The sequence below is a fragment of the Babylonia areolata genome, chromosome 15 (assembly GCF_041734735.1).
Source record: "Babylonia areolata isolate BAREFJ2019XMU chromosome 15, ASM4173473v1, whole genome shotgun sequence".
Classification (NCBI taxonomy): domain Eukaryota; kingdom Metazoa; phylum Mollusca; class Gastropoda; order Neogastropoda; family Buccinidae; genus Babylonia; species Babylonia areolata.
In genome coordinates this window covers 16,310,451-16,328,067 of record NC_134890.1, presented here as the reverse complement: position 1 = coordinate 16,328,067, position 17,617 = coordinate 16,310,451, and the positions used below count along the sequence as shown (strand labels likewise).

General features: G+C 41.3%; 1 protein-coding gene across 4 annotated transcripts in view; it reads left to right on the top strand.

Moving 5' to 3' along the window:
- Positions 1-17,617, top strand: part of LOC143290194 (uncharacterized) — a 69,547-nt gene that overhangs the window by 29,251 nt on the left and 22,679 nt on the right. For 2 of the 4 annotated variants that reach the window (XM_076599510.1, XM_076599508.1), the window contains exons 6-10: positions 523-604; positions 1,399-1,508; positions 3,430-3,519; positions 7,965-8,054; positions 11,227-11,316. In XM_076599510.1, coding sequence (XP_076455625.1) covers positions 523-604; positions 1,399-1,508; positions 3,430-3,519; positions 7,965-8,054; positions 11,227-11,316 — 462 coding nt within the window. The remainder of the gene's footprint in view (positions 1-522; positions 605-1,398; positions 1,509-3,429; positions 3,520-7,964; positions 8,055-11,226; positions 11,317-17,617) is intronic. The other 2 variants (XM_076599509.1, XM_076599511.1) reach the window with 2 other exon arrangements.

Here is a 17,617-nt window from a genome sequence, read left to right as displayed (position 1 = left end):
TGTGGGGGGCGGGGGGGGGGGTTGGTGTGTGTGTGTGTTTGTGTGGTGGGCGTCACGGGGTGGTGGAAATGTAAGATTTGTGTGGGGGAGAGGGTTTGGGGGGCAGGGGGGGGGGGGTGAGAGTTGGGGCGTTGATGCATGGTGGGTGTGGGGGTCGCCTGGTGGTGGTGGAAAGGTAATGCTTGGGAGAGGATGGTGGTGGTGGGGGGGGGGTGGTGTACGGTGTGTGTATGGGTGTGGCGGTCGCCTGATAGCGGAAATGTGAGATTTGGAGGGTTTGGGTTGAGGTACGTGGTTGGTGTATGGTGTGTGTGTGTGTGTGTGTGTGTGTGTGTGTGTTAGGTGGTTGGTGTATGATGTGTATGGGTGAATGTGGGCGTCTCCGAGTGACGGAAACGTAAGATTTGGATGATGATGATGATATGCGTGTGTGTGTGTGTGTGTGTGTGTGTGTGTGTGTGTGTGTGACTCGTGTGTGTGTGTGTGTGTGTGTGTGTGTGTGTGTGTGTGTGTACACCACAGGTGAAGATTGTGTCCAAGAAACCGGATCTGTCCAACGTCCAGAGTCGGATTGGCTCCAAGGACAAGATTGACCACAAGCCAGGTGAGAAAAAAGAAAACATGCACACGCGCGAGTGCGCGTGCGTGTATGTATGCATTCAGTCAGACGCGATTTCATACACACACGCACACGAACACACACACACACACACACACACACACACACACACACACAAACATGCGCAAGGTCGCGAGAGCCACAGAACTCGAGTGGAGAGAGAGAGAGAGCGAGAGAGAGGGGGGGGTGGGTGTGGGGGAGAGGAATTGAAGGATGGATAGGTGCTAGGGGAAAAAAGTGAATTACTCTCTTCCCCTGCACGCACACACACACGCACACACACACACATGATATCCCCCCCCCCACACACACACACACACACACTTCCTGGACTGTATTCCCCCAAGATGAACACACAAAAGCTTACACGGAAAGGAAACAAACAAACAAACAAACAAAATCACAGCAGGGCTTCTAGAAAAACATCAGTCAGATTGCCGACAGTCAGCTGCCACAGTTTCTGATGGTTTGTTGTTGTTGTTGTTGTTGTTTTGGACTGCCATAAAATCATCATTGGATAAACAAGACCAACACCATCATCATAATCATCACCATTATCATCATCATCATCACCTTCTTCTTCCTTTTCCTCCTGTTCATCATCATCACCATCATCATCATCATCTCCTCCTCCTCCTCTCCTCCTTCTTCTTCTTCTTCTTCTTCTTCTTCTTCTTCTTCTTCTCCTCCTCCTCCTCCTCCTCCTCCTTCTCCTTCTCCTCCTCCTCCTCCTCCTCTTTATCTTCTTCTTCATCTTATTTGCCTGATTATATTTTCAGGGGGAGGCAACGTGAAGATTGAGACGAAAAAAGTGGAAGTGGCAGGTGTCAAATCCAAAATCGGCTCCCTTGACAACGCTAAACACACACCAAGAGGAGGAGACAAGAAGGTGAGTTATGGTGCTCTTCTGCGTGGAGGTTAGCGGGGGGTGGGGGGGGGGTCTTGGAGTTGCGTCCCATTAGATGTTTGTTGGGGAGGAGTGTGTGTGAGTGTGTGTGTGAGTGTGTGAGTGTGTGTGTGAGTGTGTGTGTGTGTGTGTGAGTGAGTGAGTGAGTGAGTGTGTGTGTGTGTGTGTGTGTGTGTGTGAGTGAGTGAGTGAGTGTGAGTGAGTGTGTGTGTGTGTGTGTGTGTGTGTGTGTGTGGAGTGAGAGGGAGAGAGAGGGAGGAATGAGAATTGTGTGTATGTGTGTGTGAATGTGCGGGAGAGAGAGAGAGAGAGAGAGAGAGAGAGAGAGAGAGAGAGAGAGAGAGAGAGAGACAGGGAAGAGTGATAGAAACACACACACACACACACACACACACACACACACACACACACACAGAGAGAGAGAGAGAGAGAGAGAGATTGTACGTAAAAGAGAAAGAGTTAGAGATAGTTTCTGTCTTTCTGTGTGTCTCTGTTCTCTATCTGTCGCTTTGTCTATCTGTCTCTGTCTCTCTGCCTCTATCTGTTTGTCTCTGTCTCTCTGTTTGTGTCTGTCTGTGTCTCCATCCCTCTGTGTGTGTGTGTGTGTGTGTGTGTGTGTGTGTGTGTGTGTGTGTCTCTGTCTCAAAGATGTATGTTGTTCTACCTTCATGTATCTTATATTGTGAACCGTTCGCACACCCCTTCATTTGGGGTTATGACATGTAGTGAATATATCATTCATGTCTGTGTTTGTAGCTGTATCTGTCTGTCTGTCTGTCTCTCTATTTTTTTTCTCTCTCTGTCGCTCTGACTCTGCCTGTCTCTGTCTGTCTGTTCTCTGTTCTCTGTCTGTCTGTCTCTCTATGATAATTTTATTTTGCCTCTCTCTCTCTCAATCAATAATTTTGCCTCTCTCTCACTGTCACTGTCTCTGTGTCTGCCCCCCCAACCCCCCCCCCCTCTCTCTCTCTCTCTCTCTCTCTCACAGTGTATGTTTGGATCTGTTTGTCTCTGTTGTTTACCATGTACACATGTCGAGTTTGTGCCAGGAATATGTTATTGATTGATTGATTGATTGATCCATTTATTCATTCATTTATTAAATCAGTCATTTATTCACTCTCTCTCTGTCTTCATAATATATTTTTCAGTTTATTGTACCAATCAGCATTTTTTTTTTTTTTTTATTAAAAAAAAATAATTAAAAGATATGTGTCTTAATTTCTATTGGTTAGCCTTTCTGCTCCTCCTTCGTATGACTCCACAACAAAAACAACAACACCAGCATCATCAACATCGATTTCGTCCTCAATACTGTCATCATCACCACCATCAGCCAGCATCATCATCATCATCATCACCATCACTACTCTCTCCCTCCCTTCTCCTCCTCTTCTTTTTTTTTCCTTTTTTTTTCAAGAACTGACGGAAATTCAGTCCTGAAAATGTCCCCTTTGCGATTGTGTGTGCTATAACAAATATGGTTTGATTTCCAGTTGTTCTTGTTGTTCTTGTTTTACTACTACCAATACTACTACTACTATTACTACTACTACTACTACGACGACGACGACTACGAATATACAATACTACTACTACTACTACTACTACACATTTTTCATTTTCCTCATCGGTCAGTAGCTTTATCTTCTTCATCCTCATCCACATCTTCATCATCACCATCATCGTCACCACCACCATTATATTATTTTTAACTGTCATCACGGTCGTTGTCATCTTTTTTTTCAAGTTTCTTTTTTTTTCTTTTTTTTCTTTATCCCTCAAATACCCTCACCCCCGTACTTGAGGGTCTAAGTGTCAAAGAGTGCAAGAAAACACTAGTAGCTGAACTAACTAACCGGCTTGCTTGCTTGTTGCTTGCTTGCTTGCTTGCTGGAGGCAGATAGAGAGTCAGAAACTGGAGTGGAAGGCCTCGTCTAGAGTTGGCTCCTTAGACAATGCCGGCCACGCACCCGGGGGCGGGGACAAGAAGGTAATTGACAGTTGACGTCCAGTCTGGCTCCTCCCACTTCCGTCAGCTTCTGCATCTTTCTTCGTCTTCCGGTGTGAATAGTCTCCCGAGGGGGGGTAATGGTTTATAACAGATGGGTGAGAGGAGGGTGGTATGGGACTGACTGATGAAGGAAGAAAAAGAGAAGACGGTGTAGGGATTGTATTTGTATTTGTATTTTGTATTTCTTTTTATCACAACAGATTTCTCTGTGTGAAATTCGGGCTGCTCTCCCCAGGGAGAGTGCGTTGCTATACTACAGCGCTACCCATTTTTTGGTATTTTTATTGCGTGCAGTTTTACTTGTTTTTCCTATTGACGTGGATTTTTCTACAGAATTTTGCCAGGAACAACCCTTTTGTTGCCGTGGGTTCTTTTACGTGCGCTAAGTGCGTGCTGCACACGGGACCTCGGTTTATCGTCTCATCCGAATGACTAGCGTCCAGACCACCACTCAAGGTCTAGTGGAGGGGGAGAAAATATCGGCGGCTGAGCCGTGATTCGAACCAGCGCGCTCAGATTCTCTCGCGTCCTAGGCGGACGCGTTACCTCTAGGCCATCACTCCACATGTACGTTATGTAAGTGTGATGTTTTGGATTTGTTTTGTTGCAACTGTAGGAGATGTGACCAAAGATCAAAGACAACTATTTTTTTAAATACTGGTTTTAAACTGGACATTGAAGACTTATTTTTTTAAATGGATAAGATGAAAGCAGTAGCGTAGAATTACGGTAGAAATACAAATACATAAAGAACACTTAAATGTCTCTTTTAACTGGGTAAGTTGAAATATGTTGATTTTGTTTCAGCATAGTATGCCTGCCTGTATATCCCTGCCTGTATACTTGAAAGTGACATTTTAAAAATTCAGTTAACTGAAGTCTTTTATTTTTATTTTTTTTTACTCATAGCTTATTAAACGTTTCTTTTATTTCTCTTAAATGTCACATTGTAATTTGTGTTTGTTTTGTCAAGACTGTTGTATTGTTGGTTTTGTATGTTCAAAGTCTTGAGATACTCCCTTTTAAAAGAAACACAAGCAAACTGAAATTTACTACCGTTAATTATTGACCAGAAAACCTCAGAATATGTCAAACCATTTACCAGAAAACATCCAAATAAGAGGTCAGTGAATCAAGGTCAGTTTCCTAAGTTTTCTTTCTTTATCGTGACTCAATACCGGCTCTACCAAAAAAGGCTCACCGCGCACGGTTCGTACCTTACAAACAATCTGACAGAAAGACCTGGTGCCAGTTGCATTGCTTGGTTCGAATAGTTGCACGTGACCAAATGCCTGCGTTGACCGAACTACGCCATTGGTCAGTTCCATACTACACACAGTTAGTAGCGGGTTACGACCATACTAGGCTCTTCCGTCCGAGCAATGCAGCTGGCTCCAGGATGCCATGTGCCCTTCATTCCAGACACTGAACCAGCCTATCCGCCCATGAGTTCACTCCATTTATTCTTTGCCTCTGTAGAATTGAAAGATTAAAGGATCATCGAAAGAGACTTACCTGTAAGTTGAAGTTTGATCGGTGTTCATCTTCATAGAAGAGCACCCTGGAGAGAAAAATACGGTTCAGAATTAAACGAACAAAGGAAACCACATTAATGGAAACTGAGGGGTTAAACGAGATTTACCTTGTACGTATTGTTTATTTATTTATTTATTTTATTTTATTTTTTAATTAATTTTTTTAATTAATTTTTTTTTTTTACTTTTACTTTATTTATTTTATCTTATTTTATTTATTTTATTGATATTTATTTTTATTTATTATTTTTTTAAATTTATTTATTTATTATTTTTTTTTTTTTTTTTTTTTTTTCTCAAGGCCTGACTAAGCGCGTTGGGTTACGCTGCTGGTCAGGCATCTGCTTGGCAGATGTGGTGTAGCGTAAATGGATTTGAACGAACGCAGTGACGCCTCCTTGAGCTACTGATACTGATGCTGATACTTTGTACGTAGAAGTTTGACCGCAGTTCCACCCTATGAAGGGCGCGAGGAGAAAATTACAGAAAGGGTAGAACCACAAGTAAAAACTCGCATCAACAGACACACGCGAGCCATGAAGTCAGTGACCAGTCATCAGCTACGCTAGGCATGAACTAAACGGCTCAGCAGTTGGCAAGCACACTCAACCGTGATTCTGAGGTGGCATGACGGCCTCTCGTGGAGAAGAAACTGAAAGATTAACTCACTCAGTACGGCCAGTCCTCTCTTCTCCTCTACACAGACCCCTCGGATGTCCAGTGAGTGTCTGAATGACCCAACCTTTAGCTTCCGTCGTCAGAATTGTGGTATTCTCTGTCAACATTCACCTCTTCAGTATATGAGCCTTCCGCTTGCAATATTTTGATGATGTAAGTGGGCTAAAACGCTGTTAACGTCGTCTCTTTCGCCGTTCGTATGGAGAGAGTTAAAACCAGCTTGAAGTGTGATCGAAGCTCTTCCCCCTTTTTGAAGTACGCCCCGAAACACTTGAGAAAGGTATGAGCGTGCGTTTTAGCTTCCTGTCTGGGCCAGTCTCGAGTCCTATTTAATAAATATCTTGGCTTTTAGGATCCGAAAGGATTTACGCGGTGGGTCTTTATCTGTCTGAGACGAATGGTGGGACCTTAATTCTTTCAGGGCACTATTCTGTGAGTGTACAACCCCGATCCAGCTTCAGCATACTAGGTCTTCTTCTTCTTCTGCGTTCACTCGTATGTACACGAGTGGGCTTTTACGTGTATGACCGTTTTTACCCCGCCATGTAGGCAGCCATACTCCGTTTTCGGGGGTGTGCATGCTGGGTATGTTCTTGCTTCCATAACCCACCGAACGCTGACATGGATTACAGGATCTTTAACGTGCGTATTTGATCTTCTGCTTGCATATACACACGAAGGGGGTTCAGGCACTAAGCAGGTCTGCACATATGTTGACCTGGGAGATCGTAAAAATCTCCACCCTTTACCCACCAGGCGCCGTCACCGTGATTCGAACCCGGGACCCTCAGATTGACAGTCCAACGCTTTAACCACTCGGCTATTGCGCCCGTCACCATACTAGGTATATCTGCCCTTAGTTTAGTCGTTTTTTGACAATCATTCATTGTGTGATTCTGATGAAGCCATGAGACCATCGTTCAAAGAACATTATCATGTGATCCCAGTTTCATATTTTGCTTCATCGTAAATACATAATCCGATCACGTCTGAGTTTGACTTTCAGTTTCATGTGCAGGTTTACTACCTTTTGGAGATGATGATGAAGAAAAAAAAAAAGAAAAAGAAGAAAAAAAGACACACACACACACACACACACACACACACACACACACACACACACACACACACACACACACACACAAAACAAAAAAACAAAACAAAAAAACAAACAAACCAACAACAGCAACAAAAAACAAAAACAAACCAAAAACAAACAAACACAAAAACGTGGACAGAAAAAGCAGGTTCCGTTTCCGTTTCCGTTTTCTCGAAACCTTTACAAAACCTAGACCCAAAGCCCTAACCTACGTGATCTTAATTAAGGCCGAAAGCTAATCGGTCGTTTGGTTTCAGTTTCAGTTTCTCAAGGAGGCGTCACTGCGTTCAGACAAATCCACATACGCTTCACCATAACCGCTAGGCAGATGCCTGACCAGCAGCATAACCCAGCATGCTTCATCAGGCCTTGAGTGCATGCATACACATTTCTGTATCTGTCCGTCCCTGTCAGTGGAATTCGTTTCATCCGAATAACTAATTATACGCTCAGTTTCATTTTCCAGTCAAACTTAGAGGAAGGGCTAGACCAGGAATCGAACCCAGACCTTCACGAACTGGAGTGTGTTATTGCCAGACAGGCAGCACCTGATCATAAAAAAAGTACTCTGAACTTTATTAATTTGATTCTGATTTCTGTCCAAGACTGTCTATGGATGGAAAATATATTGAAATTTTGACCACGTTTTTGATAGTATAAAAAAAAAAAGTTTAAGGAAAATAATTTTATGAAATAATGTTAGTTTATGTGGGTCTATGAAGAGAGGGAGAGGGGGGTACATGTGTATGTGCATGGTTTTGTTTTTATTTGTGGGGCGTATTCATCTGTGTGAGTTATTCAGCATGCTCCAGTCATAACAAGCGATTAGAATCTCCACTTAAATTCCGGCGCTGTTTGTCTGGTCAGTAACACTTCCCATTTATACTTCCAAAGTCATTGACCTTATTGTCGATTCGTCCTCGACCTTTGTTGACCCTTCCTTGCCCCTAACTTTTCTCCATGCTGACCTTGACCTCTCTTCTTCGTAACCTTGCTCCGTCCAAATAAATTACAAGTCGCTATGCACGGTTATTCGTTTGAAGTAAGCTATTCTGCTTGGCGACCTTGACCTCTGTCAGTAACCTTGACCCCGTGTGTGTGTGACCTTGCAGATCGAGTCCAAGAAGCTGGACTGGAAAGTTCAGTCCAAGGTGGGCTCCTTGGACAACGCCAGACACGTGGCGGGAGGAGGGGAGAAGAAGGTAAGGAAATCAGAAACAGATATGTGTTGGGGTTTTTTGGTTTGTTTTTTTATTTTATTACTGTATATATTCCTTTTTCAATGTACAGAACATAACGTAACGGGCATATAAAACCCATTCGTACATCTGTCTATACACCTGTTCGTTTTTCGTCCATGCGTGAGTATGTATTATATGTACGTACATGCGTTATCCCCTGTGTGTGTGTGTGTGAGTGTGTGTGTGTGTGTGTGTGTGTGTGAGTGTGTGTGTGCGCGCGCACGCCCCTTCCCCTGTCTCCCAGCAGTCTGTTGTTTGAAAGCTGGATTTATGTATAGTTTGCTTTATAATATTACAAACAACAAGAAGAAGAAAAATCAGAAAGGTTAGACAGAATATTGAAAAGAATTGGTATGAATTCATATTTTCAGCCACATTCCATCTTTTGTTGTGTTTCCTTTATCTCATAGTTCATTTTATTGTAGCACTTTTCGTTTGCTTTTAATATCATTCTTTTTTTTTCATTATATTATCTGCTCTTTGACTTCTTTAATTTGGAGAAATATATCTCATACTGGTTTGAATGCGTAGAACAGCTTGACACTTGCCATATTAAGGTTAATTTCCACTTTTGTGCTCACAGAATGGAAAGGAGGCTGGGGCGTGGTTGGGTGTAGAGGCACTTGAAAACATAAATTGCCATTTATCCAGCAGGCGTTGTTAGGATTCGAACCAGGCACCTAATTGATGTGAAATTTAACCAATGAAATACTGAGCAATGATGCCTATTTGATAAACATATATTAAAAAAAAATTGTTCAGTAGCATTAGCATCTATCGTTGCATTGCTACTGGATGGAATATGTCGACGCTAAAGCCAAACCTAACAAACTAACTAACCAACTAACTAACTAACCAGAGTTGTCTGGGGAGTCAAGATCCCCCCACAAAATCCAGCCTGATTGCTGATTAGGTTTGAACAATCAGATTCCCAGTCATGAATGTTTTTCTGACTGCGAAACTGTTCCATGCGAAGTGTGCAGTGTGGTCACCATGAGTCCAGCGGGAGCGACGTTAGTGACTTCGGACATGGGAATTTAGCCCAAAGGCAGACGCACAAAGAACTTAGCCTAAAGGCAGACGCACAAAGAATTTAGCCTAAAGCAGACGTGTAAAGATCTTAGCTCAAAGGCAGACGCGCAAAGAACTCTCACCCGAGACTGGAAAGTTGCAGGCCCCAAGGGAAAGCTTTTGCAATACGGTGCAAGGATGAAATACAAAAAACATACAACACTGTGGAGCGGTGGGCCAGTGGTGATTCGAACCACTAGGAAACGAGTGTCCATCGGTTCGAGTTCCGCACCGGATTCGGGATTTTATCTCCACCCAGTCCCTCCCAAGCCCCCGCCCCCTATCTCCACTGGACCTTAAATAGTCGTCTGGGTCCTCGTCTTTCGAATGAGACGATAAACCGTGGTCGTCTCTGGTGTGCAGCATGTGCTTATCGCACGTAAAAGAACTCATTGCAACAAAAGGGTTGTCCATGGCTTTTTTTAATCAATTAATTAATTTATTTATTTAAGAAAAAGACTTTTTGATTGTAAAAGAAATATTTTTGCAGATAGGAAAGGGAACAAAGGCGGAGGTGATGGTCGCTGCACTGTGGTGACGCTCTATCCTTTAGATGAGCATTCCGAATTTCACACAGCGAAATCTGTTATGACTAAAACAGTAATGAAACGCAACCCTAGGCAACCCAATGCAATACAATGCAATGCAGTGCAGTGCAGTGCAATGCGATCCAATTCAGTGCAATCCAGTGCAGTCCAAACCAGTCCAATCCAATACCACAGTGTTAGACAGTAAAATACAGTCCTTGCTGAAAATGTATGACTTGACCATAATTTCAACACTCTTGAAATAATTATCCTTCTGTCTCTTAAAAATAAATTACAGTAGTTGGGTTTTTTTTTCCGATACCTAAGTCTGACTATACTCTTTCCTGAACCCTTAGCTTTAAAATGAGTTATATTCTGTACTTTGTAATGTAAAAAAATCCAGTTCGAAATTGTAAATTCAGAATGATAACTTCAAAGAGTGGAGTGATGGCCTGGAGGTAACGCGTTCGCCTAGGAAGTGAGAAAATCTGAGCGCGCTGGTTCAAATCAAACAGTGTCCACACTACACATTGTTCCCCATGTGGACAGCCTGTGGTTGTGTGTCTCTGTCTCTACCGCAAGAAGTAAGTAGAGTGATGGCCTGGAGGTAACGCGTCCGCCTAGGAAGCGAGAAAATCTGAGCGCGCTGGTTCGAATCACGGCTCAGCCGCCGATATTTTCTCCCCCTCCACTAGACCATGAGTGGTGGTCTGAACGCTAGTCATTCGGATGAGACGATAAACCGAGGTCCCGTGTGCAGCATGCTTTTAGCGCACGTAAAAGAACCCACGGCAACAAAAGGGTTGTTCCTGGCAAAATTCTGAAGAAAAATCCACTTCGATAGGAAAAACAAATAAAACTGCACGCAGGGAAAAAAAAAAAAAAAAAAAAAAAAATGGGTGGCGCTGTAGTGTAGCGACGCGCTCTCTCTGGGGAGAACACCCCGAATTTCACACAGAGAAATCTGTTGTGATAAAAAGAAATACGAAGAGAACACTGTGTAACTTGATGTGTCTCACACCTCCACCCCCCACCCCCGACCTCCCGCTTTTTTCATCTATCTGTTGTTGTTTTTTTGTTTTTTTTTTTTAATTATCAGACAGATTCCACTTCAGTGTTCTGTGGATTGTTGTTTATCATTAGAATTGATTTTACTGTGAACCCATAGTGTTTCTGTCAATTCGTTGATTTTTATGCATAAGAAAGGGAGCTTATGGGGTGAGGTTGAAATCTTATAAGAAAAACCGTACGTATCTAAGTACAGTTGCACGTGTGTGCGTGCGTGTGTGTGTGTGTGTGTGTGTGTGTGTGTGTGTGTGTGTCTGTCTGTATGTGTGTGTTTGTGTATATTTGTGTGTCTGCGCACCTTTACTGTTACGTCTTTTCTACTGACAGTGATGTGTGTGTGTGTGTGTGTGTGTGTGTGTGTGTGTGAGAGAGAGAGAGAGAGAGAGAGAGAGAGAAACCAAGCGATCCGATCCAGTACAGTCCAATCAATGCGTTCAATCGATCTTGCCTTCTTCGTTCAATCGCAGATCGAACAGCGCAAGTTGGACTGGAAAGCGCAGTCTAAGATAGGCTCTCTGGACAATGCGACACACACGCCCGGAGGTGGTGACAAAAAGGTAAAAAAAAAAAAAAAAAAACCCCTACAAAATAACGAAACAACAAAAAACCCAAAGCAAATAGATAAAAAAAAATGACATTGAGTTATTTAGCAAAAGGGATGAGGGAAGGGTGGTGGGTGGTGGGGGTCGGGGGGTAGGGGACGAGGTTTCAGTTCGCTCCCTTGTTTTGTTTTGTTTTTTCGTTTGTTTGTTTGTTTGGGTGGTGGTGTTTTGTTTTGTTTTTTTCAAGTCGTCCTTTCCAACGCGAATTGACAAACTGCTGTTACAACAACAAAACAAAATAACAGAATAAAACGAAATTAAAATGCATAAAAAATAACTCCACCCAAAACAAAAAAAATAAACACACACACACACACACACACACACACACACACACACAAAACAAAAAACAACAACAACCAAACACACACATACAAAAAACAACAAACAAACAAAAAACAAAAACAAAAAAAACGGTCGGTGATAATTCTGTCTACTCACCAGTTTCAGTTCGCCCTCTGTTCATAAAATAAGGGGTTAATTTCTTTTGTGTGTTGTCTTTTTATCATCTGTTGTATATATATCTTGGTTTTGCGTTTTAATTCTTCATCTTTTACTCCAGTAACTTTACTTCGAACATGTTTTTATCTCTGCTAACAGCTGTTCCTTTTTAATTTTTTTAATTTTTTTTATAGGAAATCTTATATTCTTGGCTTTTGTAGCATTATTGTTATATATATATATATATATATATATATATATATATATATATATATATATATGTGTGTGTGTGTGTGTGTGTGTGTGTGTGTGTGTTTGCGAGCTAAAAAAGTGTCAAATTTCCCGTTTCTCAAATATTTAGTTTCTGTCTTTTGATCCGGATAGAGATATTGTGTTGAAGAACTTACACACATTCTCATTCATTCATTCGTTTATTGATTCATTCATTCGTTCATCTAAAATACAGTCTCTTTCAATGCCTTATTGTCGTTTTCTTTTCTCCTTTTTAGTCCTACCTTTTGATTTGATTTTATGCTATTTGTCCATGATCTTTTCTCTCTCTTTTTTATCTCCCTTTTCAAACAAATAAGCAGATTAAGTCATAGAAGCAACTGCTGGTCGTTTCCTTCATTCATTCGTTCTCTTGTTCGTTCATTTATTCAATTATACTATCTTTATTTTTTGAAATATTATTTTCTTTTGTCCAATCATTGATTCATGTGTCTTTGACTTCCTCTTTTTTATGATTTCCGAATATTACCTCTTCTTATTTCCTTCTCCCTCTCAGTCTTCTTCATTCAAAGCAATATTTGATCTCTGGTGTTGTTGCTGAACGTTTTGAAAATTTTGCATGTATACACAAATTGACAAAACAAATTTACGTAACTTTTAAAAAAATATTTTATTTATTTATTTATTTTTTTTTTTTACTTTGTCTTTTATCACCGCTGTAGATTTTAAGCGAAAAGTTGAAATGGGAAGTGGACTCCCGGATTGGCTCCCTTGAGAATGCGCAGCACACGCCAGGGGGCGGCAAAAAGAAAGTAAAGTGGTAAACTCATCCTACGATGATGTTCACTGTGATATGTGGCTGTGTCCCCCTTTTTTTTTTTTTTTTTTTTTTTTTTTTGGTTGAATATCCTTCCTGAAAACACCAACCCTTCGATCTGCACTTGTGGCCGTGTTTGGGTGATTGTTGTTATTTGTCCGATGTGGATGGAACATACAGGCTATGCACCCATTCTTCCCCCCCCCCCCCCCCAACCCTCCTTCCACCCTCCCTCCAACCCCCCCTCCACTGATATTGTTTTTGGACGTGGAAACTCTTTCTGTGGTAACTCTGTGTTCATGTCATACTCATTCAGTTATTTTCTGTTGTGTGTGTTTTTTCCCTCTCGTGTTTCGTTTTGTTTTATTTCATTTATTTTATTAATCTTTTATTATAACTTTTTTTTTTTCTTTTTTTTTTTTTTTTTTTTTTTTTTTTTTGATAATCCCACATTGTACGGTCATATTTTATCAGGAAAGATTGTTATTTGGACTGTACATTTTCTATTTCCCCCCTAGTTTCCCATGTACTGTCCTCGGTTTTTGTGAAGTAAATTTTGTGCGAAAAAAAAAAAAAAATCGGAATGTCTCCCTTGACAATACTCGTCTTACGATAACGTTCAGTGTGGCTTTTCTGCTTTTGTGGCTGTGTCCATGTTTTTTTTTTTTGTGTGAATACTGTGAATACCTGTCCTGGTACGACTGTTTTGTGAATTTTTAAAGTCTTGTACGTGTTGTGGGTGTAAAGTCTACGATTACTGGGAGTAAGATGTGGAGTGATGGCCTAGAGGTAACGCGTCCGCCTAGGAAGCGAGAGAATCTGAGCGCGCTGGTACGAATCACGGCTCAGCCACCGATATTTTCTCCCCCTCCACTAGACCATGAGTGGTGGTCTGGACGCTAGTCATTCGGATGAGACGATAAACCGAGTTCCCGTGTGCAGCATGCTTTTAGCGCACGTAAAATAACCCACGGCAACAAAACGGTTGTTCCTGGCCAAATTTTGTAGAAAAACCCACTTCGATAAGAAGAACAAATAAAATTGCACGCAGGAAAAAAAAGGGGGGGTTGGTGGTGGGGGGGCGGGGGGGGGGGAGGGGGGGGAGGTGCGGTGGCGCTGTAATATAGCAACGCGCTCTCCCTGGGGGAGAGCAACCCGAATTTCACGCAGAGAAATCTGTTGTGATAAAAAGAAATACAAATACAAATAAAGAGCATGATTATTGAGTAGATGTAAAATCCACATCACGGTCCACAATTTGTTGATCTGAAGTCCACGCGTCCTGAGTGTACAATCTATGTCACGTTCACATCAGCTAGGATCTAGGTTTGTGGAAATTTTATGGGTGTATAAAATGTTCATTGATTTTTCTATGAGGGAAGTTTCACGTGTTATTGGGGGTGTTAGATCAGTAGTACATTTTCTTGAACATTATGTAGGACTTCAATCTTCCATTCACGCTTCCATGTGTTTTTTTTTGGGTGTGTTTTTTTCACGAATAGTTTTCCACTCATATTTCTCTCGTTCGTGTTTTCCCCCTCAGTTGTGAATATATATCATTTCTTTTCTTTTCTTCGTTATGTATGGTGTAGTGATGACACGGTGTTGCTGGTCTTGTCCTTTCTGGTAAAGTCATTTCCTTAGCATTTCTTAACGATCTTTCCGAATAGTACCATTGTTGGTAATGTTCATTGAAGGACGTTTTATATTGTATTATTATTTATTTATTTATTTATTTATTTATTTATTTATGTACGCTTATCTATTATTTATTCACCTTTTTTTCTTTCTTTCTTTTTTTTTTTCTCAAGGCCTGACTAAGCGCGTTGGGTTACGCTGCTGGTCAGGCATCTGCTTGGCAGATGTGGTGTAGCGTAAATGGATTTGTCCGAACGCAGTGACGCCTCCTTGAGCTACTGAAACTGAAACTGAAGGAAGCAAGCATTGTACACATGAGAGTGTTGGGGATTCGCACAAGTTTGCTGAATGTGGCCCATTTTTATTCTTATTATATTTCAGTAATTTTCCTTTTACATATCTTTCATTTTTGTTATTGTTTATTGCATTTACGTTTTCGTTTGTTTTATTATTTCATTCCCATTTTTTGCCAGTTATTTCATACAAACCTAGGGGAGGCTTTCAAGGTGTAATTGCACAGTGGATTATGTATTGATCAGGCATATGCCTTTATTTTAAGCAGAAATGGTGTAGCACGATATTAAACCTCTTTGAAACAGAAACTGAAATTGTTTTAAGAATCTTGGTCCGTTTGTTTTGTTTTCACGTTTCCATGATGCAGGGGTTATGAAACCTTTTTTTTTCTTTTCTTTTAATTTTTTTTTAAATCGATGACAGGAATAACATTTTATGAATGAACTTGATTGTTAAGATATTTGGGTTTTTTTCTTCCATTTTTATTTATCTTTTTTTTTATTATATTTTTTAGTTTGGTTTAGTTAGTTTTGACATGTATCATTTTTACTCTCACAGTCATCACTACCTGCACGTTATGTTTCTGTACACGTACGAAATAGATCCTCGTGAAATGCGTACTTACTTATGTTCTCCATGTGTCCATATTGCCCCCCGTTTCGAAACACTTGGATATCTCTGCCTCAACACCTGGGAAGCTGTAGTCAAAAGAATGATCAGCTTGGAGGCAGACTGTACACTCACAAAATTCGAAGAGAGGTTGTTGTTTGTTTGTTTTTTTCATCGTGCGGAGGCAGAGAGAATGAGAAGACTGACCCGAAGCCGGACAGACAGACAGACAGATCAGCTTCAACACTTCACCTATGTGCAGTGTGTAGAAGGGACTGTCAATCCCGTAGTGTTCTGTCCAGCCACACCTAACACTGTATCAGTCCTCACCACCCAGAGCACAACTCCGTTGTCTCTTAGGAGACTGACGGACGGATGCCTAGTTGTCTGTTCTTCATGGTGATGATGATGTCCATAAGTACTTCCCCTGGGTCGTGGCGTGTAATGTTTCACCCCCCCCCCCCCCCACCACCCCCACCCCCCCCACCCTTCCCCTGTTGTAGGAAGTGTGGTATTCAGCGCTTTTAGTAAAGCGTAATGTTTCCTGGCGTGGAAGACGTTTCTGTGATGGTATCATGTCCCCATGCAATTGTACCTTGTGGTACAATTGTTTAAAACAACAGCAACGACGACGACAACACTACTACTACTTCTACTATAAACACGTATTCAGCGCTGTAAATGACGAAATAATAGAATAAATCATTTCACACACATACATACACACTCTGCACATAGTCTCACACATAGTATCGGACTGACACGAAGTCCCACACACATACACAAAATATTCAAAGCGCACACTAAACGCTGTTTGTAATTGTGATGGACAAAAGATATACCACTACTATTTAAACAGATGGGTATCAAGAAAAGAGGCAGTGAAGTAGATTGTCTGGTATTGAATAGACCCCCCCACCCCCCACCCTTTTTTTTTATTGCTTATAAGCCTAGCTGACCACCATTTCTGGGTGGTAGTATTAAACAGAAGGGCATTACATGTGGCTGGACCCACTAATCTAGAAATACATGGATAGCTCATTGGCCAGGAAAGCTGAAGCCAAATGGACGCCATATTGTTTCTCGTATCCGGCCGTTGACAAGTCTGCTAACTGGTGGTAGTTTCTGAACTGTAACCGTGTATCTTCGATGAAATCGTGTTATGCTTGCCCATACGAATTGCCAAATGTTGTGTCTTGATTGAAATCTGCCAATGGTTTAGTGCAGTGGCACGTGGCGCGCAAACTTGCAGTGGAGACACACACAGGAATGTCAGCTTAACTAACTAAACGCCGCGAGCAAGTGAAAGCTTGCCGTACAGCTGGACGTATCTTTCGTGAATGTTCCACGAAACGCGTGTGTGTGTGTGTGTGTGTGTGTGTGTGTGTGTGTGTGTGTGATATTACTGATAGGAACTAACATTTGTTTCCCCATTGTTAGCGTCAGGAATGATCTTTTCTCGGTCAAGTTGTTGGAAAAGTGATCTGTTCACAACGTCAGTGTTTAGAACTTCTGTGTTTTCCCTGCACGCTCTTTTTTTCAAAGGTGTGTAAGATCTTGTCAGAATGCCATGTCACAGTGCACTTGCATGTTTTCTCTTCTGCAGATTTCTGTCTTAAAATATTTTTTTTTCTATTTTTAGATGGGGTGTGTAGGTGTGGGTGGGGATGGAGGGTTATGAGAGATCATCTTTTGGATTGTTTTTCTTTCTGTGATAAATAATTTCATATTATTCTTTCTTTTTTTTTAAGTGCAGTTTTCATAGTTTCATTACGCACTAACATTTCTTTTGATGTTCAGTTTTCATAGTTTCATTACGCACTAACATTTCTTTTGATGAATACACGGCTTTCCACTTTTCTCTACTGATCCCCTATTGCTGGAGTCTTGATGGATTTTAATTTGTTTTCCAAATTTTGGCTCCTTTTCTTGTGGGTGGGGGAAGAAACTAATTTTTTTTCGCTTCCTACACCCTTTTCCCTATAATGATTATAACCTTTACGAATCGTACTGTTCTTTTTAATAGCGAACTAACTGTTACCATTTTATTTTTTGTATAACTTGTTCGAAAGTTGTTATTTTTTTTCTTCTCAAATTGACACTGTTTGAATTGGGAATGACAGCCGTGGTAATGGTAGATTCCGGCTTCATTCACTGCTGTTTTTGTTTGTTTGTCAGTTTGTAAACCTATATCATCTTCATTGTTTTTTCTCAGTCTGTTGTGTA